This window comes from Lepisosteus oculatus, chromosome 24, assembly GCF_040954835.1.
Source record: "Lepisosteus oculatus isolate fLepOcu1 chromosome 24, fLepOcu1.hap2, whole genome shotgun sequence".
In the NCBI taxonomy this organism is placed as follows: domain Eukaryota; kingdom Metazoa; phylum Chordata; class Actinopteri; order Semionotiformes; family Lepisosteidae; genus Lepisosteus; species Lepisosteus oculatus.
Genome location: NC_090719.1, coordinates 15,620,501 through 15,648,407, shown reverse-complemented (window position 1 = coordinate 15,648,407; position 27,907 = coordinate 15,620,501). Strand labels below are relative to the sequence as shown.

The window sequence follows — 27,907 nt, the reverse complement described above, 5'->3', positions numbered from 1 at the left end:
GAAGATAAAGTTCTGTGATTTATTTTAATGTGGGGCCGTTGCACATTTTACTGACCTGACCTGCTTCTTTTTTACAGTGGTGACAACCAGCAGTGCTGAACTGCATAAAAATTAGAGAGTTTTCTAATTTTTTTACTATCAGTAGTACCGCACTCCCATGTAATCTGCACATCTGGCAGCTGCATATTAAAAATGGAGCAAATTTGCATCCTACATCCATGTATGAATATTCATAACAAGTGATGCGTTCTCATTAATAAGATGTACTATCCTACATGTTGGAGTCTCATTTATCAGACAGATTCCTAGCAACCTTTAGGTCAGAAATGGAAATTATTTGGTCACTGGAACAGAACGAGAAGGTAGAAGATCAATTAATTAAAGAATTTCTAATAGGACTCACAGTAAAACATTGATTCTGTAATATACCAATATGTAACTACAATCAATCAGGTAATAAGCTGCATATGCACCCATTGTAATACCCACCCATCACAGAGGATTCAAAGACGAGAAGTACCTCTTTGTGTATTAATATCACTTTTTTTGGTCTTGGATGTTTTTTCATCTTTACTAATTTATTTTAATGTTCTAAGGTTATTCAATTCAACCAAGGCAAAAACAAAGAAACTCATTTGCTGGTGTTGAAAAGAACGCGAGGTGATTTGATCGTTTTTGTGTGCAACAAGAAGGGAGAGTGGCTCTGCAGCAGAGTGCCGTGCAGCCGAATGAAGCCACTTGTTTGTGCCCTGCAGGCCCTGCCACTGCCAGCCTTCAGGCAGTGTTGGCTTCTGCGGCTCCCAGGACGGACAGTGCCGCTGCAAGGCTCATGTGGAAGGATATTCCTGTGACAGGTCATCCCTTTGTTCTCTTTTTCTCCTGCTTCAACTGCTAGAAGTGACGCACTTCTCACAGAAATGTAGTGCCAGACACACATCAGTGTGCCAGTGACATGATCCTTCGAGCTCTCCATGACACTCAGAGGGGTTTCTAGCTTCATGGAGACATGGTATATGCAGACCCTTCATGGGTCAGAGTTAGCTGCACCATGTTGGGTAGATGAAGTGTCTATGGCTGCGTCCTTCCACTTCATATACAGAAAAACTGAAACTCGGAGTTTCTTGGCATGGCCCTGCATCCAAGAACCGGGAGTTGGAATGAGCTCATTAATATCCATCCCTACAATTCATAGAGACTCCATGCTCTTAAAAGGAAAGGTGTAAGGCAGTATCCTCTATGTAGATGATTACCAAAATAAATTCACGTCAAAATAAAACTATTTTAATTACACCTGGTTACAAACACCTAGGCTTTCTCATAAGGGATTGTGGGACTTCTCTGTTATTTCCTTATTATTTCAACTCTCAGTTTTTCGATCAACCCAGTAAATAAGTTCATGCAATACCACAGGAGTTTAATTGTCATCTTGAAGAATTTGCCATCTGGCTTTTCCATTCCCATTACAACTTTTCATGCAATGTCATTATGTTCCATTTTCATTTGAATGATAATTCATGTTTTAATACAGACAGAAACTACAGTTTTGTTTAAAAAACTAATTTGATTTATTTTTATTGAAAGGAGATGTACTGTACTGTATGTGTTGTACTTAATGTAATTATTTGCTCAATAATGAATTTGAATTTTTATAAATTCAAAGGCATACAGTACTTGTAGTTTAATTACAGTAGCTTCTGGAAAAACTGGCCCTGGTGTGAGTGTGCATGTCTATGTTTGTGTGTTTCTGCCCTGCAATGGACTGGCTTCCCGACCAGGGCATTTCCTGCCTGTCTCCCACTGCTAGCTGGGAGAGGCCCTGACTCCCCCGTGACTCTGTACTGGATAAAGCAATTAGAAAATAGATGGATGGATTAGTGAAAATTGATTTCAAAGTCAATTTAATGACATGTTGGAGTTTACTGTCTTACATCCTTGCACAGCCTTGATCTGTGTTTCTTGATTCAGATGCAAACCAGGATCTTTCAACCTGGATTCCCAGAATCCTGATGGATGTTTGAACTGTTTCTGCTTTGGACACTCGGCTGTCTGCACATCAGCCTCACACTACTCAGCAATCAACATCACCTCTGACTTCACTGAAGGTAATTAGTGAAGCTGCTTATCCACAGAATACTGATTGTTCAGACACAAACCTTCTCTTTTCAGTGTTGCTAACACTATGGCAGCTACCTATTTTTGCCTTCTTTTCTTCACTAAGCCACAAAATATATCAACACAAGCATTTACACTAGGAAAGAGAACCAAAAACAGTCCTCTTTTCCTGGTTATATGCAGCTGGCAATTAAATCAAACGGAATGGTTTCTTCACAACATAAAACAGAAAGCTGTTGAAGAAAGCATGCGTCTGTGGAGCAGGTCTCACTCAGAGCCGTACTCCGAATCCCCTGTGCTGGAGAGATGCTATTGTAGACCCGTAGCCACACAGAGGTAACTGGGAGAAGATGGCTCAAATCCAGGCTTCACTGCGCTCGGTCAGGCAGGGAAACAGAGTGAACATTTTGCATTGTAAAAAAATAACTTAATCCTAACCTAATTCCTTGTGCTGCCATGTATTAAAAGTATTTAATACTTTACAAATATTTAATGTTTACAAATGCAGATTTACCGTGTTTTTACCGTTGTGGTGATTATAACCAATATTAGTGATATATTCTTATTCTAATCTTATAGATACAGAAGGCTGGATAGGGGAGTTTTCAAATGGGCTAGAAAGCTCTTTGATCTGGAAGGAGGGTGAGGTATACTTGCTCCCTTACAGTGAGAAAGACTCTGGCTTCTATAAAGCACCTGGTAAGTTTTTGTCCTTGCTTGGAAAGAAGCTGCCTAAACGTATTAAACTTTTTATGTTGTAGCTTTAACTGATATTGACCTCTCTCCCTTTACAATTAAATGCCAGCCCCAATGCTAGGAACTAACATTACAAACACCCTCTCTAAAGCCGTTGAACCAATCTAATCAGAATTGATTGCAAGATTGCCTGGGTTCTCCTTATGTAATTGATTGCTTCAATTGACAAGACATACAAAATTAGCAAAATGCTAAAAGGAAAATCCTTTGGACTGTCTTGTCCTGCTGTAGTGATAAGCTGTGTGAGAGAGGAATCCTCTTATAGCACTGCATGGATAGCTGTAGAATGGATCTAATTTTATCCTGATTTCCATTTGTAAAGCCAGACCAGGCTGGCCGTCTACATGTTTTGAACGTTTTTAGACCTTTGATTAGGTTCCCTGTCCTTTTCTTGATTTTCAGTCTTCTCATTGATTTCTGACTGACTTGTCATAACGGGCAAGATAAATCGTAGCAAATAAAAATCACGTTCGTCTTGCAATAGAGGATGTCTGTCCGTGTTTGCTTTGAGTAAATGTGACTTGTGTGTACTGTATACAGTATGATACCACTGAATGAACTGGATCTCAGTGTGAACAATATAGATTTTTTTGCCCCACAGAAGTTCATATACGATAAACGATCACAAGCAAAGAAACTATAAAAGTTCTGATTTGAACGATGAACGATGGATGATGCTCTGCTTTTCCTGTCACCACGGACATTAGATACGTGAAGACTAAAAATGATGGAAAAATGGAGGGAAGGCATTTTTGCTTTCAATGAGCATTTTATCTTTTCTCTACTGTTTTGTAAAATGGGTATAAAAGAGAAGAATAATTACCAGGAACACTTTTCCTTTGGATCAGAATGTCCACACCAGCATTGGTATAGGGACTGGGGACGCTGTTAATGGGAAATCCTACTTTATAGGTCTTTCAAGATGCCAGGGCACTGGTGGTAAGATTAAGGGTAGTTTCTTTGCTAACTGTCAACTTGGGCTTGCTCAGACTAGCCTCCTGTACCTTCGGTTCTCCCTTAACTGAACTGGTGAGGAAATTTCTCACTCCTCTTACTGATCCGATGATAATAGATGGGGTGTCCCATCCTCAGTTCATTGGTGGATTAAGTGGGGTCCCTCCTGTATGTACTGTAAGTTCTTTGGAAAGTTTGAGGATAAAAAGATCTATATAAAGTCAAGGAACAGCCAACTTTACCTTAGATTTAGTCTGCCAGTCACATAAACTAGTAAATGCTGTCCATGCCTTCTTTCTATTCTATTCTTAAGTATTTGTGATAACACACATGCAGCCTAGGCACATTTAAATTATTAAACTGAATACTGTTACTATTTATATGTTCACAAACCAGAAAAGTACCTGAAATAGAGAGAAAAAGCTTGATCCATGATCCTTGCCTGGAGGAAAAAAACTAATAGAGTATGAACCAGTGTAAATTACTTGTATATTCTGCTACAGAATTGGAACTTGCTCCTTGTTTCTAATCTATATAAAGGTTTACAGAGGCTTTTATGTTCAAAACTCAAGCCTCAAGTCCTTTATGAGCAAGATGTACTGTATATTTATTTTTAAACTCTAATCCTCACAATTTCTGTTATCCAGTGTGCCAATGGCCTTTAACCAAGAGTAATACCAGAGATCCTTTAGAGAACGGTCCTCTTTGTACAAGGATATAACAGCTTTTGTAGCCATGTCTGAATCTGAATAAACCTTATGGCATATACTGTGCACAAGAACTGCATAACAAGTCAAGTCTGCTTCCATGAACATGGCAAACTATTCGTTTGAAAATTTGGAACAGCATGAGCTGAAAAAAGAGTAAATCTCATAAATGATATCACAAATAGCAGGATTTGATAAATGAAGTATGCAGCTGAAACACTGTGCCTCTAATTCTCCTTTTTAAATCTTCATAGTCCTAGCAGGTATTTTCTAAAACGACAGATTCTAAGTTCATTGCAATTATCTTCAAGGTGTCAGTTTACATTCGCGAGTGGGTATGTCCTGAGACTGCAGTCTGTCTGACATCACATGGAGCTACAGTAATGGAAAAATTACTAAAGCTAATGTTGTTCATGTTGTTCTCGTGGAAACTGTTAACAGACTCTGATGTTCATATACTGTAGTATACAGCCTAACAAACTACTGAAATACAATATTGAGGGCTCATAATTATATGCATTTTGTCCCACTACCGTTAAATGTTTTGGGTTAGCCATACGTATAAGATTTCTGAAGATACATATTAATCAGTATTTAACTGCTATTGAAAGAAAGTTTTTACAGAGCCCAGAAAGTGGGTCCACACTACGTGAGCCTTGTACTAGTCAGAGCTCAATGTGAAGAATACTGAGTCCACAAGATCAACCTAAGGAAAGCCAAGTTAGTTCTAAGACTTTGGACTTAACTGCTGTAAGTAATTCACTTATGCTGTAAATCCAGAGTGAGTCAGTGCTGCATAGTTTTTTTTAAATAAGCTTTTACAATTTGTGGATAATGCTAGAAAAAAAAACAAATGCAGCATAAGAGCTACAGTATTAATAGAAAACAATTACTAGGAAAAAAAACCTGTAGAGACATGTTGGGCTAAAAGCAATCAAATACCAGAAATTGCCAGCCTTCTGTGATGCAGAGAGAGATGTTCCCAAGTATGCAGGGATGTCATGAGGGCATTGAAGTGTTTATGTGAATGAGAGGGTCTCTGCTGAGTTTAATGCATAACAGGAAGCAGTAAGATGAAAGCTGTGTGCTGCACTGCTCCACAGAAACGCACCTCACTAGGTGAATGATCTCATACCAGGGCTGCCTGTACCTGACAGGGTTTTCAAGGAGCTGTTTCTGAGAGGATAAGAGAGGCTTGATGGGAGCCAGGCAGAATTTTAAAAAGCAGCAACGTCAAAGAAATGCAGAGCTTTTTACTCCTGCAAGTCAGGCTTATTGAGCTCAGATTTGGAGGTGATGGACACCTGATGACAACCAACCATTAAACAGCAGCGCACATGCAGCACTTTGAATGCTAATGATCCAGCTAAAACATACAAAAAACGTAATGCATCATATACTGTACAAACTTAAAAACTCCTTGTAACGGGTACAGTTTAGATCCATTCAGTATCCTACAGAGTCCTATAGAGTGTTTAAGGGCTAGTTTTTTTATGGAACGATCCATCACAGAGTTCAGTTTGTCAAGAAGGAGATGATAAGTAAACAGCTTTTGAAGTATTTTATTGTGTTTTCTTATCTTTCCTTTCCAGTGCCTGTTTCCATAGTGTGCATCATAGTAAACAGCTGAGATCTATTGCCACAACACTGTGTTTAATTATCTTACTATCTTTTCTGTCTGCAGACAACTCTTCTAAGGATTAAACCAACGAAGTGTGCCATTATATTTTGGGTTAATTTGTCCCTCAATCTTCTCACAATAAAGAGTCATTTTTAATTGGCTTTTGAGACAGGACCAATATGATGGTATTACCAGGATGTCTGTCATCCATTAGAAAACTGCTTACTCCTGGCAGGGGATGTAGCAAGCCGAACCCATCCCAGTGGAATAGGGTGCAAAGTAGGCCTACTGTACGTCAGCCAATGAGTCTTCAGTGAACCTGCCCAGCAGGAAACAAGCATCTGGAAAAACCCCATGTGAACATGCAAACATCACACAGAAGGACCCCCACAGGACCCAAAAGCCATGAGCCGGCAGTACTTAATACCACACACTCATGCCTTCCAAGGCTGCCTCCCTGTGAATTACTTTTTGCACTTTAATATTCAAATAGTCAAAAAAATATATAGGAAAATAAATAAGGAGCAAATATAAGGAAAGTAAAATTTCATGGAGTCTGATCCTCCTTTACTGTTCCAGGCTTTCCAGCTTTCTGAAAAAACTAGCGACAAAACTAATTATTTTTTTGTTTCGCAAACTGCCAAAATGTGACTCACCGGGTCTACAATATTGTAACTTACCTCTGTGTTTCTATTGGTCAGAAACTGTAGGAAGACCTTTGCAAATGTTGTCATTACTGTAATTCAATCGCTGTAAGATTTACAAGCCCAGTTGGCTATCTAATTAAAAGGGCACTGTTTTGATCTCACTTCAGGCCCCGTAGTCCAGAAATTGATTATGAGCAAACTGTGAGCCGTGTTTTTTTATCAAGCTGTGACCAGGTCGGGGTTGAGTGGGCTCAGCTTAATTACTTTGGCTTCTAACAGCACCCCCTACTGGTAGCTGTGTGCCTCTTCTGCAGGGCCTTTTCTGCTGCTGGTAATGAGGCTAAGAGAAGCAGATGATGATGGGTTTCAGATAATGTGGGCATGGTGTCATCCAAGTGAATTCAAATTGGGGGATTTGGGGACTGGCTGGATTCAGGGGGTGGTGAGGTGGGACAGTGAAAAGAAAAGGCACTGGTAAGAGACAATGAGAGAGCTGATTTTCAGGAGCTACAACAAAAAGCTGAGCCTCAGAGGCAAAAAACTGATCAATCACAAACGTGCACGAAAACGATTCTTCTCACTCTCTGCAAAACTGTGGACTGAGTGGTAAAAGGGAGAGAAGAAAACAGAAAAGCAGGCACTTTGCAGCAGGAAAAATAAAAAAGGATCTGAGCGCAATGCAGCACTGGCTTTGAATTTTAAAATCTGTTATGATGCAGGAAGCAGAGCAGCCATCCGTTCTCATGCTCCAGTCAACAGAAAAGTAATGATTCAAGATCTATCAATAAAAATATCTCTCATCTGTGCTGCTGTCAGAAACGGTATTACAGGGATACTGACATTATGTGATACATTTCAAAATAGACAATACATTGAATAAAGTTCCACATTAGGTTTCCCAACCATTTAAGGACTCGCTGCAGATGGATAATTTGGGAAGCAGAAGACTAGTGTTTGTCTGTAGGCATCCTAGAGAAGATGCATTGTACAATAGCTACAATAGATAAAACTGATCAATGCCATCTTCCAAAAGACTTGTAGATTTTTCACTGAATTTCAATAAAGGGCTCTGCAGAAGATTAATCTGTTGTGTTTTGGGTATTGGAGTATAGTATATCTAATCTATACATTTAAATTCATTCCTTGCTTTTCACCACCAGCAGAGAAACAATCTTATGTCACTCGATCCCAAACTGTTTCTGGTATTACTGACATCTTTACTGTATGAGTTACTGTAGGATATTCATCCTGGTATGACTGACAGAATCCACTTAATGTTTTGCCTCCACTGTTCTGTTCTAAAGAAGGTGGATCAGAGCTACAAAAAGCTGTGTTTCCCCAAAGGAAATTCTTTTAGATCCTTGAAGTAAACTGCTCTGCTCAGGTTGTCCTAATATAGACCCAGTAATTGGTAGTAATCATGAGAAGGTGTTTGCAGTTCTTGCTCTCTTGCAGTAGTTTAAGAGCAAAAGAAAGTTTGTAAACAACAGGGGGGCTTTTGGCCTGTTTAGCTGAATTGGTAATCAGTAACTAATTAATTCAAGAATCTCATCCATCCATTTCCTCAAGGAATCTAGGGTACTGGCTTTAATGATATGACCGGACAGTTTGTTCCATGCTCCTACAACCTTTAGGGTAAAGAAATGCCCAAATAACTGTAACATTTTAAGATACAAGACAACATTCTACAGGTCATCTGGAACATAAGGATGAAAATATAAAAGACCCCCTTTAGCAAGAAATCTTCCATATGTACCTGTGGGTAGAAACATTCATTAAAAACTCTGTATGTGGTCCTTCAAATGATGAAGGGCAAAGATCTTAAATTACGCAGCAATCTGATGTGGTTAAACCACCAACCACAATGAAGATAAAAAGGAACACGTGACATTGGCAGGACAGGCTGCCGCTCCTCTGTACTGGAAATAGTGGTTAGAAAATGTCTAACATGGATTTTGTAACCATCCATGAGCTTTAAAAACGTCTAAGTGCTTTGAGAGTTAATAAAGTTCCTCAAACCAATAACAGGATAATAAAACTATGCAATACATTACTAAACACATTTGTATATTCATTTTATTGAATAATGTACAGTAGCTTCTAGAGGAACATTTTAATTCACTTGGAAAATTATGTTACAATGGTATTTAAATGAGTGTGCATTTGAGGTCTGACTAAGGCTAGGGTGCAAGACCAATCCAAATTTGACACCAGGTATTCATTTTTTTCCACTTGAAATGACAAAACTGAGACAGTTTACCCAATACAATGCATTTTCTTAACACTTAATTTCACTCAGTTTTGAAGTACAATTCCTGACCTGTGCAATACCATATATGCAGCCAAATTAATCCTAAAATTAAAAATGAATATCAGTGAAAGATATGACCTTTCCTAAAGTTTACTTGGGCCTGCAAATACAGCCATGAGGTAAAAAAAATGTCTAAGTATTGAGAGTGCTAACCCTAACCCTAGCTGGGGTTAAAACTGAGCAATTTTGCAATTTGTCTCTGAAGTCCTCCATTAATCAGAGTTAATAAAGTTTCTCAAACCAAAAATAGGAGAATAAAACTATGCAATAAATAACCAAACACATCTGCAAATTCATCTTATTGAGTAATGTAGTTTCCAGAGGCAAATTTTCATTCACCTAAAAAATTCTGTTACAATGGTCTTTAATAAGTGTGCATTTGAGGCCGGACTAGGGTTAGGGTGTCACAAGACACATCCAAATTTGACACAGAGGAATTAATCTATTTCCACTTGAAATGACAAAATTGAGACACTCAGTTTTGAAATACTATTCCTGAACAGTACTTCAGAAGGTTCAAAATGGATGTGATATTGCATATGATTATAAGTCATGAGTGGTGATTTAAAAATGATCGATTACACCATACACACATTAAATGTGTATACACATTCATTTCAGGTATAGTGGAATATTAAATGTCACAATGAAATGTGTTACTTTTGCTGTTACAAGTTACTCAAATTAAGATACTTATAATTGTTTATTTAATAGTATGTTATTGTATTGGATGTTTGTTTCTTAATTAATTTATTAATCAAGGTTGTTTTTTTCTTATCTGAGGGAGGCATTGTGCTGCGGGGGTATTGTTTTAGTTCTCGGTTGGATTGTGTGGAGTTTGCATGTTCTCTGCAGGTTCACACAGGTTCCTGCAAGGTGCTTTAGTTTCCTCCACCACACCACACCTCTCCCTGCCCCCAGAGGCATGCTGGGTAGGATAATTGCTGCTTCTTACTGTGTGTCTTTCTGCCCTATTTTTCTGGCATAGGCTATTAGTTACCACACCTCTTGCCAGGAATAAGCAGCTTACTGATAATGGATGGATGGACTTATTTGAGCTTTATCCTATTTGTCTGATGTATAATTCTTTGTCAAAAACATTAGTCAGAAAAAGCCTAAAAATGGTGATAGTATTTATCTTCTTAAAGTGATAAGAATGTTTTGATAAAGACAGTTTTGGTCCTGAATATAATAATGAGCAGTTATTACTGAGGTGCCAAAAGCAAAAGGTAGTGTCATTGAACAGTACACATCACACTGCTGGAATATTATAGTTTTAGCAGCAAAGTGGTACAGTATATGGTTTGTCCTGTAGATTTGTTTCCAAACACATTTCAAACAGCTGCTAGTTTTGTTGGAAGACAAGAGTTTGTATTGTACATGCACCATATTGAGCATGTCAGAAGTGAAATACATTACAGTAATAGGGAGCAGATTTAAAACTGTGAAAATTAAATTTGCTTTTTGAAATATACCACAGCTTCTCAGTGTGCCTACAATAACAATGAAATGCCCGACCCCAGCATAACTATCAAATCAGCAAAACTACACAAAAAAGTATGACACAAAAATGCCTTTGTGATCCTGGTTTTATTGTTAATCACACCAAAAAAGGAATTTTCTTACAAATAAAAAATCAGCGAGAAAATGAAGATCCAAACCGGAGATGACAAATGAGCATTAGAAACTTTCTGTTTCGTACTTCAGGCTATGAGCCTTCTGGGCAATCAGTCAGGGGCTAATGTATTTTACCATTAGAATGGTACTGAAGGGCATCAATAGCAATTAAATACAGTGGAGTCCAAATGTTTTTTTAATAAAATATATAAATATATATATTCATTATTTTATTGTAATGTGCCACCCTGCACAGAAATCATATTAATGCAATTAAATTGCCTAGAGAAAAGAGCAGCACAGTAAATAATGCATGCACTCTGATCTCTGTAGGATGTTAAAGATTTTGACCTCCTATATCTCGAAAAGCATTTGCATGCCTTTTTTGTGATGCCACCCAGGAATACATCCAGTGGTTGCTGAATAATGTTATTATTCAGCCTGTGGGCGAGCTCGTTTAGAAGAGCGTCACATGGGCTCTGAAGATGAAATGGCACTGCAAGTTTCTCCTAATTGCTTGTGATGGCTTTTCAGAAATGTTTTTGGGGAACAGACAGCTGAGTTACGGGCAGCCCCTCTCCTTCACTTTCCAAGCGGAGAGTGTGGAGCTCTTGCCACAGGAGGTGAAGGTGATTCTCCAGGGTTCTGGAATGGAAGTCACCACACATCTTTTCCCTGTTGCTGGACAGAAATTGAGCTTGATTCCTCAGTGCACGTTTGTATTCAGGTAAGCTATTCTGCCCATCAAGAATTTGTGTGGTTGTCCACTGTGGTTAAAAAGAGAAGCTTATTATCAGGAGGCTTCGTTTTTTAGCCCTGCCTTTTTATACTGACTGCAGCCTGCACAAGCTCCAGAAATTCCAGATTCTCCAACCTATGAATGGGATGAAGGTTCGATTGTAAGTGACCTTACAGCAACACACATGTTGTCCACTCCCTAGCTGTTAAACATAGCTTTCATAAAATAAGCCCTAATTGGCTCAAATATACTTTGCAGGGGCTCCCGAGTGGCTCAGTTAATACCCTAAAGTTTCAAACTAAAGTTTAGGCTCAGAGACAGTTCAAGTCTGGGACATGCTATGCCTGTCATGAAATTAGCCAGCCATTAGCAGGAGTCCTCCGAACAGTAACACACAAGTGGCAGAACACCATTTACTTGCAAGAGTGGGTTAGATGTGATTAACAGGTGGGCCTATGTGATTGGAAGACCCTGAATGGGCATCCCATGGTCAGCACACTGGCCAGTTTCTGTCCAGGGTGAGAAACAACAAGGAGGAACAGACAAAGTACAGGATCAGCAACCATAGCCTCACCTTAGAACCTGGCACTGGGTTGTGGGAGGCCAGTAGATGGAGGAACTACAGTTGCAGTCAATCTGCTTCTAGAGGTGAAGGGAGTTGGTGCATATTCTCATCTGGCTTTAATTATGGTTGGTTTGGTACAAAAAGGGTGTGTTTGCATTTTGAAGATCCTTGCATTGTTAGTTTGAAAAAAAAAATCAGATAAGCTCCCTAGATCGAAGATAGGGTCTGTCACAATGTCCTGGGTAATTTGATGCAAAAACACTTGGACTGAAAATTCTTTACTTACTAGAATTGTTCTTCTGTTCATATAAAGGTGGGTTTGATTGATTCTGTCATTTATGCATGAAATATATATCACAAATCCCTGCTAATAAGCAATGTGTGAAGACATTTCTAAAGTGAAATGCCATCAGACAAAAAGAAGCGTGTGCCTTGGATCTGAGTCATATTTCTGATGATTTATAAAAAAAGGAATTCAGTTTCTTAAGTGAGACAGATTTTTCTTTATGTGGTATATAGCACTATGAGAGTTTGGGGCAAAAAGAGATGTGTGGAAAAGAAAGGCCCATTTTTACAGGCATGAAAAAGAACACTTTTTTACACAAACAACTGCTGCTATAATTGTTTCATTGAATCTGGAGCCCAGAGTCTATCCTTTGGAGAAAGATAATGTCACATTACACTTCATCTGCATCTTATGATCTTTCTCTTCAGCTCAGCAATGCCACTTTTAAATTGAGTGCAAGGATTTCTTAGGACACTCTGTGGGGATTCATACTGTGATTCCACAGGCAAGGATAGATACAGTACAAGTGCTCCCATCACAGCAACATGAAAAGGCTTCCTACCTAGAAACACTGTTGACACTTTTCTGTAGGATAATGGTTTCCAACCAGTACAGAACAGAATAATTTGAATCAGTTCTCAAGCAATTTGCCATTCAACTAAGGGTAAAATGCATAATAAATTATACTTAATAATTATAAATTAGTTATACTTCTAATTCCAACAATTAAAGTAAAATATATTTATGATCTTACATACACTTTGGCACTGAAATTCCTGTTGCTTCCTATGCAAATCTATGCGCATCAATAAACTTTGCAAGTAAAATGTAGAATACAGAACATTCTGTATTATTTTATAACTTTTGCTCCCCAGTTAATCTCATTCTAAATTCTAATTCAGCAGAACTGGATTTGTGACACATTTTGCAAATGTAAAAAAAATTCTAGGTATTATGCACAACATGTAATTGCTATTTTTTATTGCAGTGTTTGTACTGCAGTCATAAACTGCTATATTTCTACAGCTGCAACACCAGTGTAGTTTAAGTAATAGTACTGACACTTAAGCATTCACATAGTTGAATAAGTACCGGGTACTTGGGTAAGACAAGTGATGACAGCTTTGCTGTGGAGATTTTCACCTACACTCCAATTCACAGAAGGTATGTTTGGGTACTTAAATGAGATGTGTGTCCGGTAAATCTTCAAGTCCAGATTAGGCCTGATGAATAAGAATCATTACAATATGAAAGACCTCACAGAGTTGTGTACAGCTTGTCCTCTGCTCTGTTTTCATTTTCATTTTCAAAAAGAAAAGGGAGTTAAAGACAATGTGTGCATCTGTAATACATTGGACATCAAGTCCAGTACTGTATGTCTGTGGAGATATGGCACTAGATTACCAAGAACAGTTGATACAGTCCTGAATGAGATGTCAATGACTGTGGTCTGATGTCAAGCCCCACCACTTCTCCATCTGCACAAAGGGATTTGAAATCCAGTGACTCTAAATCCTAGAGACTGTCTGATATTAACACATTAGCCAGGACTGCTGTTGCCTTCAGAAATGTAGTAGAAGCATACTGTACATACACCAGCGCTCATGCTTCTTACAAGATAAATTACAGCAGCCTTTTGTCCTTTAATACAGCACAGTGAGGAAACAACCTCGTAAAACTGCTACTATTTAATAGTCCTCGGGAATCATGAGAAATACGACACTGTGCCATGTTAGAGCATTCTCTAACACTTTGTACGGTAACTATGAGAGGAAAGTAGTAAAGTTTTAAACTTGCCCAGCCTCACTCTTGCACAAGAATGACAGAAAGTCCTGATATAATGAATGTAACTGAATAGATTATGCCTAAATGCATGCTTCACTATTGCAAAAAGGATCTAAGTGGCTCGATGTGATATTACTCACATTATGCATTTAAGGTGCACACACTGAGCACACACTTCCTAAAGTGTAGGAAAGACATGTAAGGCCTTGAATTAGATTGAATTCAGCCATCATTAGGTCTATCCATTTTCTAATTGCCTTATCCAATACAGGGTTGCAGGTGAGCTGGTGTCTATCCTGGCAGTCAATGGATACAGGGTGAAATACTCTGTGGACAGGAAACCAGTCCATCACAGGGCAAACACTGACACAAAGGCACACATTCACTCTCACACTGGGGTGAATTTGTTTACATTAACCTACCAGTGTGTCTGGATGGTGGGAGGAAACTGGGGCACATGAACTCCACACAAACAGCACCCTGGGACTTGAACCAGGGCCCCAGTGCTACAAGGCAGCGATGCTGTCCATTGTGCCACCACGCCGCCCTCATTAGTCAAATGATTAATGGAAACGTGTTCTAGTTTTGGCTGATCTTTAAAACTGCAATTACTTCACACCTACATGGTACCGCATGATTAATGTCTTCCCTTCTTTTCTAATGTCTGCTGTTGTTTGGTCACATTGTATCTCCACACAGAAAATACCTCCCTTTAGAAAATGACATTGAGTAGGAAGTGGAACTGGCTCGTGAAGTAACAATTCAAAATATTTGAAGAAATGACAACAGCTATGAAAATGGAGGAAGAAATCTTGACAGTTTTTGTGGTTATGCTGGAGAACTGGTCTTCACAAATTTAACCTGCTTGATTTTTTTCTCCCCTGTTCTTTTTCACTTTGTCAGCGCTAAAGAGAAGCATTAATGAAGGGCCTGTGGCTTCCCTGCAGCTTGATAAAAAGGACAATGCTGTTCCAAAGGGACTCAGCGGTTGACAACTCACTGTGATTAAAAGGAACTTTGCTCATTAACAAAAGAACACTTTCATTAGCTTGTTTTTCAGATTAGTAATTTGCTTATTGTTATTGTTGTTGCTTTTGTTATAACTAATGCAGTCTCTGAAATAATGTGTCAAAATCCTCTGTGTGTTGTATGCACATGTGCTTGCATCCTGCAGGGCATCAGAACCTTTTATTGTCAAATCCAGTTGTCTGTGTCTGGTGCGAAATGTGATACAGTATCTTATCAATTTTCTGTCCAGGCTCCATGAAAAAGAGGAAAGACAGCAGCCTTCCTTGTCTTCTTCTGACTTCCGACACCTTCTCTCCAACCTCACCGCGATTAAAATAAGCAATGCCGGAGGCCAGAACTGTAAGTAGTTCACGTTAGTGGTGCTGACAGTCCACCTTTATTTTTTATCTTTTAAGTTATAAAAATGGACCCATTGATATTAACTAAATATTTCTGGAAAGGCTGCTTCCTTTTCTCTTTGTTGTTAGCCTCTACTTTATTAGATTTGTGATTTGAATGGCTTAATAACATGATTATTTTGATCTGGAGGGGTGCTGCGTCTGTGTATTTTAATTCCTGTTCAGCTCTTAACAAGGCAATTGAACAAATTATTGGCCTAAATGGAGCAGTTTACCCAGATTTTCCCAGCTCTTAAGGACCTGACTATTAAAGGAGAGCAGGACTGGAGCTGGGCAGCCCTGAGCTAAATTAATGCAAATCTATTTGTTGTTTATAATCTTAAAATGTGATTTTGTTCCACTCAGGGACACCAGTGGAGTCCACCAAGGTTACCTTGGAAACCTGGGTTATTAAATAAATCACACTTAAAATAGCAGCTTTACAGAAGAGTCAGTGCAAATCAAACCTTTTGTTTATCCATAGTTGTTAAGTGAAGGTATTCTAGAGTAAATGTTGTTAAGTAAGACATCTGGCTGATAAGTAACCATCACACTGTCAGATTCATTAAAAGAGAAGCAAGCTTCAATTTTCTCCAAAGACTGGCTTCACATTTATACTTAATTCTTTGCAAAAACATGAAAATGCACAAGGAATAAGCCTGGGCAACCTTGCAGAACCACTTATAAACTAAATGCTCATGAGTATCACTGCTTCTGAGCCTGTACAGCATGTATGCAATTTTAAAAATAATAAATTAAATAGCTCTCATGAAACAGAAAAGTGACTTCTAGGCTATTAAAGTAATGGAGTGGGTGTCTACTTTCTTTAAATAGCTAAGGAACACAAGTCTTTCTGTGTGACAACTGCACATGAGTAGGCACTGCTCCACGCTGGCTGCTGTTACACATCTTGATCACAGATCCACAGGAAATGTGCAAGACAGCAGCAGCTCCTGAAGTCCACAGACTGATTATAATACTCCCTTTCCAAATGACCATGACACAGTCTTTTGAATTTCCTTTTCAAATTCACGCAAGTCGTATCATCAGACTGTCGGCAGAGAGAGAGGCGATAATCAGAGAGGCCTCAGAGCTGCCAGTCGAAGCAGATTTATCTGTTGCTGTGGTTTGCAAGCCAGGGACTGAAAATCATTCACATCTGATGGATGGAAAACATCAAAAGTAGCTCTTTTACAACCCCAGATTAAAGTACTATGATAACATTTATAGCAGAGAGAATCCTGTTTTACTTTTTAGCTTTCTTTGAAAAAAATTGTATGGGACAAACTACAGTACTTAAATATTTTTGCATCCGTTGGATATGGTACAAATAATTTTTATCCTGGTGCGGTGTTTATAGTAAATTGTTTGGAAATTGGATGGTTCTGATCATAAGTACTGAACTTGGTTTGCATTGAAGATGGTTTATTGGTTATCAATACAGTTGCAGATATGTTCTTCTAAAAATTCGACTTTTTTTTCCTGTTGATGTTTTGCAAAGGAAGTCTCTGGGGTAAACCCATCTGCAGTAACAGTGCAGATTTCAGAGCTCTGGAGCTGTTTAAAAATGTGTGACATTCACTTGGCTATCATTGACTAACACATCTTCACTTTGTCACGCTGTGAAAAAGTATTAGCACATATGATCATTCAGCTTAATTTCCTTCTATGTCTTCTGGCTTTATGGAGACTGTTTCTGTGCTTAGATGCTCTGTGTGAAGCCAGTCTAGACTGTTGTAATGACACTGCAAAAAGGGTGTTCGCCATTGACCTTCAACTCGCGAGCAAGGGCGCACCATGTGGTGATCATAAGCTACAAACCCATTACCCCTTGTGGATGCAAACTGCTGTCACGCCATGTGTTTTTTCAATTTGTTTTGTTTATTGATACCCTCAGTGTGAATCAAAGAATATTAAGAGTAGCAAACTAAAATTACACAAGTTTCAAGGGTGGTCATGTTCTGTGGTGACTGTCTAGGGACTACAATTTGTTTGGCAATGCTTATGGAACATAATCTTAAGATCAAACAGAGCTCGAAATTTTTTTAAAAAAGGAGGTTTTAAAGATGAAAGATGTAGGTTTCTCAGGAAACAAGTCCAGTAGAAAAATCAAAGTTTGATGTGCAGGCAAAAATAAAGTGAGACTAAAATACTGTGGGTATATTAAAGCTGGATGGAAGCCGCCAAATGTTTGGAAATCCAGATAAACAAATGTAGATAAAACGAATAATGATCGAGTCAATGGATTCAAACCCATCGGCAAATTAAAAAAAAAAGAAATGAACAATTAACAGGCATTTGAAAGTTTGGAAAGATTTTCAAAATCAAGGAACCTGTATTATTATTTATGACATATATTTATATTAATTCTCTTAATCCAAGACTGTTTACCGTTTTTGAAAGTAGCAATTGGTTCATTTAAATTCATTCTTCTGTCACATGAAACAGTACAAAATAGCATAAGACATATTGTATTTCTTCTCTCGCAAAGCTGGATTTAGTAAAACATCCTTCTTTCTACCACCGACAAAAAGCAAAGTGGAGTCACAAGAATAGGGAACCGGGCTCTGACACATTTAGGCCAATATTTTTGCTGAGCTAAACGGGCAGATTTTTCTTTCTTTAAAAAATGAGATCCTCTTATGTTCTATTATTGTGGACCTTTACTTTTAGTTACACACAGGGTACTGGCCATTCGGATCATTACACCCATAGCCCCCAGCGCAGCCAGTGCCATTATTTGCGGTAGCAGAGAAAAAGACACTAAACGCCTTCGAGTAGCTATTATGTGCCTGAGTGTCTGATTGATGTTGGCTTTTCCTTTCAACAGATACTGCCCAGCTCTCAGGGGTCACCCTTGTAACAGCTGCCCCGGGCCCCTCTCCATCTGCCCCCTGGGTGGAGGAGTGTACATGCCCCCAGGGCTACATGGGGCAGTTCTGCGAGGACTGCACCCCAGGGTACAAGCGTGAGATTCCCAACGGTGGTCCCTTTGTTCGCTGCATCCCCTGCACCTGCAACCAGCATGGCATCTGTGATCCAGAAACAGGTTCGAGAGCCTCCCTCATCATTGATTCTCCTTGCTTGCAGCCGATTCCTTTCCCATTTCACTTCAGCTACACTGCACTTCGAGCCCCACAGAGTGTGAACCTGGAGATTTGTATTTAAGACCTTCCTGCTACCATAATTTCTTCAATTACTTGATTAGCCAAATGATGCCCTTGTTTAAATGTCCTGTGGTAATACTACTGTAAGGTTCAATCAAAAAGTGAGGTCATGCTGATGCATGGAGGGTAGTTATGATGCTAACCTTGAGAAATTTCAGCAAAATGTAAGCATAGTCTATTGTATGTTAAAATAGGAAATCTGCAAGGATACCATCCACTTCGACATGGTGCATCTGCATGAAACTGATTATATCCTTGTCTGTGTTCATGTCTTTTGCAAAAATAGGTAGCGTCTGGCTACTGGTGTTTTCATTGTCAACCAGTTTAGAGTTTCAGTCTCAATCAGTATCACCGGGTAGACTCAGCGGGGACAAATAACAGAGGTGCTGTTTGTGGGACAAAGTACCTGTACTTTGCAGTACAATCCATTTTATTCTTGAAAAGCCTGCACTATATTTTCAGCTTTTTTGACACTGTCTCTCACTCACACTGAAAAAATCTCCTTGATTCTCATTCAAAATTAATGCACTTTGGCTTTGGGTGAATGTGTCAGCACTAACATTGATAATATTGATATTCCATATAGCCTGCTCTCCCTATCAGCCTCTTTGAGGACAGGACTACAGTACATTATGTTTTTCTGGCAAAGTTGCCCTTGGAAATGTTCTGACCTTAAATAGACAGCCTACAGCTGTAAAATTAATAGAAATAAAAATGCTGGTTCTCCTCTAGAGCTTGTTAAACAGATAAAAGATAACTCACAAGGCAGACTTTGAAGACTCCTTGATTGGGAAACGCAGATCACAAGTGCTTTTGAGTAACAACTTCAATAACCAAAATCCCTCAGCAGTTGTCAGCAGCAATTGTTATGTCACTTTATTTACCAATACAGCAGAGAGGCCTCACCATTGTCAGCAGGGGCCTGAGAAGTGGGGAGAGCCAATGTTCTCTCCTTACTAGTCCGTCAGCCAACTGAATTTCATTTACAAGAAAATTACACCATTGATATCACTACGAGCATTTCTGTAGTGAATTAGAATCCATCTGGCTCTTTAATTAAAGTGTGCATTGAGACGGCCCAGACGCATTTTGATTCCACTCTCATTTACAATTTAACAGACTTTAACAGGATCGCTCTTTTCTATTTTGATATACATGAGGCAGTGGGAAAAATAAATCTATGCATATGGAAAGACGGCATCTGAAAGCAAGAATAAATCATGGAAGTCATTAAAGATACGTTGGCAAAAATGTTGATCGTGTGCAGATCCCATATCTGATCTCCTTTTGTCAGCCCCGCTATGCTAGATAAACCAGCCAGTCCATGTTTTCCTGTCAACCAACAGAATCTCCTGCCCCTTCCCTGGAAAATCCTCTCTCCCGCTTGCGCAGGATACAGTCCCACCCTTGGACAGTTCACTCTGCACTGGCCATTATATATGGAAATGTTATTCATAGGGATTCCCGCAACTTACAGAGCAGTGGTCTGAGCCTCAGGCCCCGGGAGACTTCCTGCCTTCTGGTTTTTATTCTGCTTGAGCTCTCCATTACTTCAGGCTTGCCTTCTTTAAGTTCCGTTAATAATTAGCTTATCTAATTATTTACGTCTCCCATATGTCTAATGTCTCCCAAGTGTTTCATAGGTAACAGTACTGAACGGTTACTGATACTGTTACCTGGAAACACAGGGAGGGTGAAAACCCCAAATATTTCTCAACTACACCCCAGTTTGTTTAAAAACAAATTAAACCGAATCTGACCTCAGGAAAGAATAGATTTAAACATGTTTATTGGACTCCTGAACATCAGTCAGTCTTTATACTGACATAGAATCTTCAAAGTCATCTCCATAATGGCTGATGATAACACAAGACAAAATGCCAGCAGATCTGAATCTAAATTGTGCGTATTGGCGATGATCTCATCTCACCAGCTTAATCTTGCCCATTTATAGCTAACAACATACTGTATAGTGAAGGCAAAAGTTCGTACAGCAGGAGACATTCAAAATAACTATTCCTGAATCAAACTCATACAGTGTGTACTAAATGTGATCACGTCAACAGTTTCTGCAGTCTGGTACTTGAAGGTCTTTTATACTGCATGCTTTTAAACAGCTAAATAGCACTGGAGAGTCCTCAGATATGTGAATTCTGCTCTGGAGATGATATAGAGAAATTACTTCCATCCATATTGTCGACCTTGAAGTTGAGATTGGGCTCCAGATTTCTGTGCTGCTTAATCAGCCTCAGCTATTCAATGGCACATTCTTTCAGTCTTCGGTTTCACATCACACAGTCTGCAGGGTACTTAATTGTCAGTAATTAGAAAATAATCTAGTTAAATGAACAGTGTAGCAGAATCAGAAAAGAGCATACATGTCAGGAGAAAAGGGAGAAAAAGAATCTTTTCATTTCCTGGTGCTTTCAAATGCAAAAAAAAGAAATTCTGGAGAGTTTTAGATTCTAGTTAGACAGTTCTGTGGAAGCTGTAGTCAATGGAAATGCCAAATAGTAGGGGAAATGAATCACTACTAAAAAGATTTTTTCCTTTTTCTGTCATTTTATTTTCTTCATTATTAACACACACAAATACAACTTGATATATTAAAAGTTGTACCCTCTGCTCAAGTGGCTCTGACCTAATGTATAAAAGCCTTATACATGATTAATGGTCTGGAACTCAAATGAAACCCCCAGAATCTAATATTATGTATACTTTCCTGCACACATAACCCTCCAATGTTTGCTTTTATTATTGTTTATTGGGAGAAAAAGTGCAAGTAAATACTTCCATATTGCAGCTAAGCAGCCCAGAGCAGCATTATGAAATTTGTAACTTGAAAGGAATTGAAAATATATATTTATCAGATTCACTTCTTCACAGCATTTGTTCTTAATGGCAACTTTGCAATGAAGGAAAGGAATGCCTGGTTTACGTAAAAGCATATAGCCTTTCCAGCAGGGAGCCCAAATATTTCTTTCAATTCATTGTTTTCTAAATTTGCAGACTTACAGTTTGGCACTCTGTCTGACTTTAGGTAATTTGCTGATTTAATACGTGTAATAACTATTGTAAGTCAAACTATTTATTTAGCATTGATGTCTCCTCTATGCTTATTGTAAATTAACTAATTTAACTTTCAAGCTGCCAGTACATATATTTACAACTCTTTGGAGGCCTTGGGAGTTGTAAACATAAATATTGGCACTGTATATCATCAATTAGTTAATTAACCACATATTCTTAATGATCGCTTACTCAGATGAATAGTCAATAAAGTTAAAAGAGTGTTGACTGAACAAAATGTATTACACAGACTTATATCCACGCCACTACATCCTTATTTATTATAGTGGTTTAATTTACAAGAATGAAAATGATTTGTGCTGATTGCATAGAATATCTTATAACAGATTCCCTCGCTAAAATGTTACTTTGTTTTTGAGGATGTTTGAACATGAGTACTGTGTACCCCAGGTCAAGCAGATTCAGATTCTTGGATGATTAATAATTAAGATTCATCAGTGTTTTCAAACTTGTGTAATTTCTCTTTGTTGTGTTGTAACACAGCAGATTGGAACTGCTAATATTTGCACTGAATCTGTATATTCTCTAGAAATCTGTTCCGAGGGCTAATGATGTTTAGCATATGTCCCTCAGATATCCATACACTCGCTGTGCATTAATTTGAAGCATCCCATCCATAAAATTAGGAACAGAATGTAACTCATAAGAGAAGGGGGGCACAGCGATTCCAGTGAGGGGGAATAACTTTAATTCCACTGTACTGACAAGAAAAAAAATGATCTTCAAAGGGGCCTGACTCCAACCCTGAAAACCTCATTAATCACTGAAATAAAATGAACTCCTGATACCCCTCAAGCACCTCTGCAATTCCAATTATTGTGATGCCACTTGAAGACGCCAAATAGCACCCATCTGCTACTGCGGTGTGCTATGTTGTTTGAAGTCTCAGTTCAAGTGCAGGTTTAGCCTGATTTTGATCAGCATTTCCAGCCTTAACTGCTCTTGTCTTCTCTGCTTTCATCTGGCTTTCCATCACGAAGGTGCAAACTCTATTCATATTGTATTGGAGCCCCGGTACTACCCGTCTTTAAAAGGTTTCTGAATAACTTAAAGAGCTACAAACATTTTTAATTTCTGAGCAACAAATAAAATCTTCCATTGCTTTTTTTTAGTTGTGTTTGTTTCTGGGCTACACGAGTGGTAGGTTAATTTGGTTCTGGGAAAACTGGCCCTGGTGTGAGTGAACGGGTTTGTGTCTGTCTGCTCTGTGAAGGACTAGCGTTCCACCCAGAGTGTATCCTGCCTTGCACCCATTCCTTGCTAGGATAAGCCAGAGCTCCACTGCGATCCCAAAATCAATAAAGCAGTTAGAAAATGGATGGATTTTCTGAAATCTGAGAGAGTGAGGCTTGTCCTTCTTTCTGTTTCATTCATCTGTTTTCAAACGTTTCCAGCTGTGCATTAAAAAGCATTCAAACCAGAAACTGCAAACACAGTCTACATTTGGGAGTGTCATGATTACAAGAGTTTATTTTACTTTTTCTCATTTTGCAAATCCAGAGAAATATTTCCTATAATTAATTTAGACTTAATGGCCCAGGGGAAGTCAGGTCCTTCTTTCCAAAGTTGTGTTCTTTGTTTTTCAAGACTTATTACATTTAACAAAAGGCCAAAACAACAGGACAGTTGGATTTAGCCCTTTAAAATAGACTGCCTTAGGACAACTATGTTTCCTTACTGGTTCTGCCTGCAATGAGTGTCCTCATTAAGCAAAGGACTGTGTTTATTTGCAAGAGATAATTTCTCTTGATATCAGCTAAAAGGGTAGATATGCATCCTTTTCACAGCTGGTAACTGGTGCCTAGTGACATGAACCTACTGTAGAAAAACAGAACATTCTGCAAGTTAATGAGTCTAGCAGATCCACAACTTTCAGTGAGCCATGCTCTGAAACAGTATTATTAGCACCAGTTGTGTCATCTTTTTTGTGGCTTGCTTAATAAGTTGTTGCTCTGCTACAACTGTCTAAAATGCTTACTTATTTATGATATTAATTGGAATTACACTCCGTCAAACACTGTTGTGATATGCAAACAGCTCTGTGTGCGCCAGCTTGCTCCAATTCCCAACATTTCCTCGTCAAAATGAATTGCGTTAGCGAAGGGAGATCTGACACCCAGCAGTTGCTAATTTTTTTTCCGTTGTCCAACTTGTTAAAAAACTGGAAACAGTTTTTACAAAAGATTTAATAAAGTAAGTAGTGAAATTCAAATATTTATTTTGTCAAAGCAGTTGGCAGTTCACAAGGAGCAAGAACCGTAAGAGAAAATGCTTCGAGGAACTGTCAGTACTTCTCTTACCGGTGGATTGACAGGATGACTGTCAACAGATCACTTACGAAGTTATTTGGCGTTTTCAGCAACTGTGCTACTGGATGACCTAAGGAGCAGGTTAGAGTGGGGGGCCTCTGTGTGTTTTCTGGCAGTGACATCACGGGGGGGCACGGTGACACTTAGTGACAGCCCACTGTAAAGCCTTGAGGATTAGTACACATACTGTATGAATCCACGAGGAACCAATTTCCACAAACATTGACTGGTAGTGTTGGATATTTCAATATTTCATCGTACCCCAGAAACACACTGTGTGCTCTTTGTTGGGTACACAAGTGGGTGTATGAGAACAGATCCATCATGCACAGTGTTCATGATGTTCATGATGGGTTTGTTTCAGTAGCTCAGCCAATGTTTTAAGCACCTTGTTACTAAGCACCAAGTAACTATATAGCTATGTAAAGCTTAGAAAGAAGCCTTTTAAAAACTGCTGGAGCTCTCTTTCTCTACATGCCAATATTTTGGAAAACCGGTGCTAGGAGAGGAGTCCTTATTTCTGCTTTGAGAAATACATCTCCAAGTAACATATTGTGTTTGATGATTCTTAAGTACAGTCCTTTTGAAATGTGAAGTTACATCTGTAATATGAGTGCTTCAGGAGAATGCCTAGTGTGGACAAGCTGTTGTAAACAGGTTTTTTTCTTACATCCACCTAAAGACCACATCTGTCTTGCACATGGTGGCAGAAAACAATACCTGCATACTTAAAGTGATCAGCTAACAGATGTTTTTTAAAAATGAATATTGTCTGTCATCTTTGAACAGATAGAAACACTGAAGGTGAAAGCTGCCAACTGGCCTGAGTTGAGACCTTTTTCGAAACGTCTCATCCAATACAAGTTGCTTTATGTTTTTAGCCTTGTCAATTCACTTTGGTCCTGCTTTCTAATTTCACACTTCAAAGAGGGGAGTTACAGAGTGAAGTCACACATATGCTTTTTCCCTATTAAGATGTTTTAGGAAAAAAATATGTATCTATTATAATAACATTGTTTTAAGATGGAAAAATGCATAAAACGCATTCCGAAAGGCATTTCTAAATCCTATTTGGAATCTTTCTTGTCTTAAATATCAACAGAGGTACCGAGAACCAGTCTGTGCACGTGAATTGTCTTACCATCATATCTTTCAACAAGTCTGCACCAGATCTGGTCCATAAACACAGCTGGACACAGCAGTATCTCAGTCATGTAGTCATGTAGTAAGTATTTTACTTTGCTGGTGAGAAATTGTAAATTATATCTGCTGGCTAGAAAAATGAAAACATAAAGCCACAATTTATTATTCAGTTGCAGCCGTATGTATTGTATTGACTCTTGATGGGAAAACCCAAACCATCGCCTGCAAATAAGCCCTCTGCTGATGCTTAATGACAAGAAGTGAGCACAAAACTCCTAGTGACTGCGAGAAAGAGGTCCCAGAGCATACTATGTCACCTGAGGACAGAAACTAATGAGAAATACATTATGTCTTTCTCATTAGGTTAATGTCCCCCAATATAATTCTGCTAAAATATTTTACATCAGTAATTATAAACGCATCATAAATTTCTCTTCAAGAGATCTCTTACATTTGGTACTCAGTTGTCTTCATCGTAATATTGTTTTGCTAATTTACTTTTCTGGGAAATGTGGAACAATGTACGGTACCTCAGCTACTTGGTTGTGTTTTTCAGGTTTCTAAAAAGACGCTAGAAACAACATGGATGAACTGTACAAGATAGTAGTTTTTTTTACATCGGAACCTGTATCTAACGGTTGAAACAAAAATTCATAAAAATGCACTGGCATCATTTTGCCAAAGTATTCATAATTCACGACATTTCAATGAATATCAAAATAGCATCAAATTACCTTTGATTTGCGTTGAACTGCATATTGGAATAAATTATACCTTGGAAGGCAGACACAGCAGATAATGTGCTATCTCTGGGTACTGTTCAATTGTTCTAACCCCCATATCTATAAATTTTAAATTCTTCTTTTACCAGAGACACTGACTCCGTCTTTTTTGTATCACATTCCCTGCCTAATATAGTTTATTTTCAAAACTATGTTGCTCTTGCTCCTAGACCTCCCAAATCTGAAAACAGTGGTGAATGTGTAGGAGGATTTTTCTGAATCCAATTTTGCTAGAAAAATAAATAGAATGAAGAAAGATAAACAGCTGCACTAGGAGATGTTTTTTGCAGTCTTTAGCTTCTCAGCCTTAAATAAAGTAGAACTGTGACAGTTAGATCGCTGCTTTTTTGTAAAAACAAAACAAACATAAGACAGTTTTAAAACGTTTATGGAAAACAAAAACAATGATTTTCCTTAAAAAATAGTAACTAAAGCAGTAGTTGTGTAAGTCAAAGAATGTCATCTTCACGTTTCTTTTACATTTTCTTGCATCTTGGCACTACGGGGGCGCATGGTTTGCTGAGCTGTCTCACCGGGGCGGGGCCCTGGGGGTGGGTGCTGTGTGTGGAGTTTGTATGTTCTCCCTGCGCTTGTGTGGGATTCCTCTGGGTGTTCTGGTTTCCTCCAACAGTCCGAAGACATGCTGGAAATGTGCTTCTAGGAGAACTGGCCCTGGTGTGAGTGTGTCTGTATTTGTATCCGTGTGCCCTGCACTGGACTGACATCCCACCCAGGGTGTACCCTGCCTTGTCAGCTTTCTGGCTTAGTCTCCGGCACCCCTGTGACCCTGTATTATATCAAACGGTTTAGAAAATATATCAGCATTATTGTGATCACAACTGTCGGGGCATCCTGCTTTAAAAATCTTATTGTGACCTGTTAATTTCAGCACTGTCACTCATTTTTATTCCTGTAAAAATAATTTCATATTTGCAAGATCTTGTCGTTCTTTTTCACACAAAGGTGCACTGGGCTGTAGCTACCAAACGGCTCAAACCAGTCCCTGTGAACTTGGCAGAAGCTGAAGTGTTAAATTGCAAAGGGTTGATCAAACAGATCCCAGAGGAGCTGTAGTGCTGCAGGTTTTATAAGTATCCTTAAACTGGCAAGTGATGAAAATCTAAACCATGATTATTTCAATAATTAAGAAAAGAAAAAAGGTTAATTAAGTAATTAAAATAAAGGTTAGAATCAATTCCAGAGGCAGTAGTTTTATTTAACATTTCATGTCTTAGATTTGAGTTCTCATCTGATCCTAATGGAGGGCCATCTTCAGAATTAGACTGATTGTAATGTGATTATTGTGTTTTTATTCATGTTTTATTCTTGGCCTCCTGCTAAAAGGAGCCCCACAGTATGTGAGCAATAAAAGGTTCCTCTCCATAACGGCTTAAGGCAAGCATGCACTTCGTGCATGACAAGTAAGTGCACACCCATGACATGAACCGCTTAACACGAGGTCGCCAGGACGCCCCTGGGGAGAGAATGTCACAGAGGCTGTGCAGAAGCCGTCCCCTTGGACAAGCCCTGCGAAACTAGAAGAGGCATTCTGCACCACTCGCATTGATTGATGGTGATCGCTGAGACTGAATGAGTATGGGTTTCATGGCCCGGTTAATGACTACATTTAATTACATTGGAGGGAGTGCGAGAGAGAGGGGTGGGGGGGTTCTTTCGCTTATAATTCTCACTCGAATGCTGTGTGTTATTGTGCAGGAACACTAGCTTGTAGCATTCTTGGATGGCTGGTTTTTTTTCTGCTGGTAAAGTTACTGGAGCGCTCGATCCCTGCTCTTCCGGGTTTGTTTATCTCTGGTTTTGTCCATTTAAGATGGATATCTTGTTTAATTATTCAATCTAATTAAGACCCGGTAAAAATACATAAAGCGTGTAAAGAATGACCTTATATT

The 27,907-nt window shown here is 38.8% G+C and overlaps 1 protein-coding gene across 1 annotated transcript in view; it reads left to right on the top strand.

The window, feature by feature from the left end:
• Window positions 1–27,907, top strand: part of lamc3 (laminin, gamma 3) — a 78,472-nt gene that overhangs the window by 33,378 nt on the left and 17,187 nt on the right. The window contains exons 7-12 of the mRNA XM_006640787.3: window positions 756–854; window positions 1,966–2,102; window positions 2,692–2,811; window positions 11,260–11,452; window positions 15,359–15,468; window positions 18,337–18,555. Of these exons, the coding sequence (XP_006640850.3) occupies window positions 756–854; window positions 1,966–2,102; window positions 2,692–2,811; window positions 11,260–11,452; window positions 15,359–15,468; window positions 18,337–18,555 (878 nt within the window). The remainder of the gene's footprint in view (window positions 1–755; window positions 855–1,965; window positions 2,103–2,691; window positions 2,812–11,259; window positions 11,453–15,358; window positions 15,469–18,336; window positions 18,556–27,907) is intronic.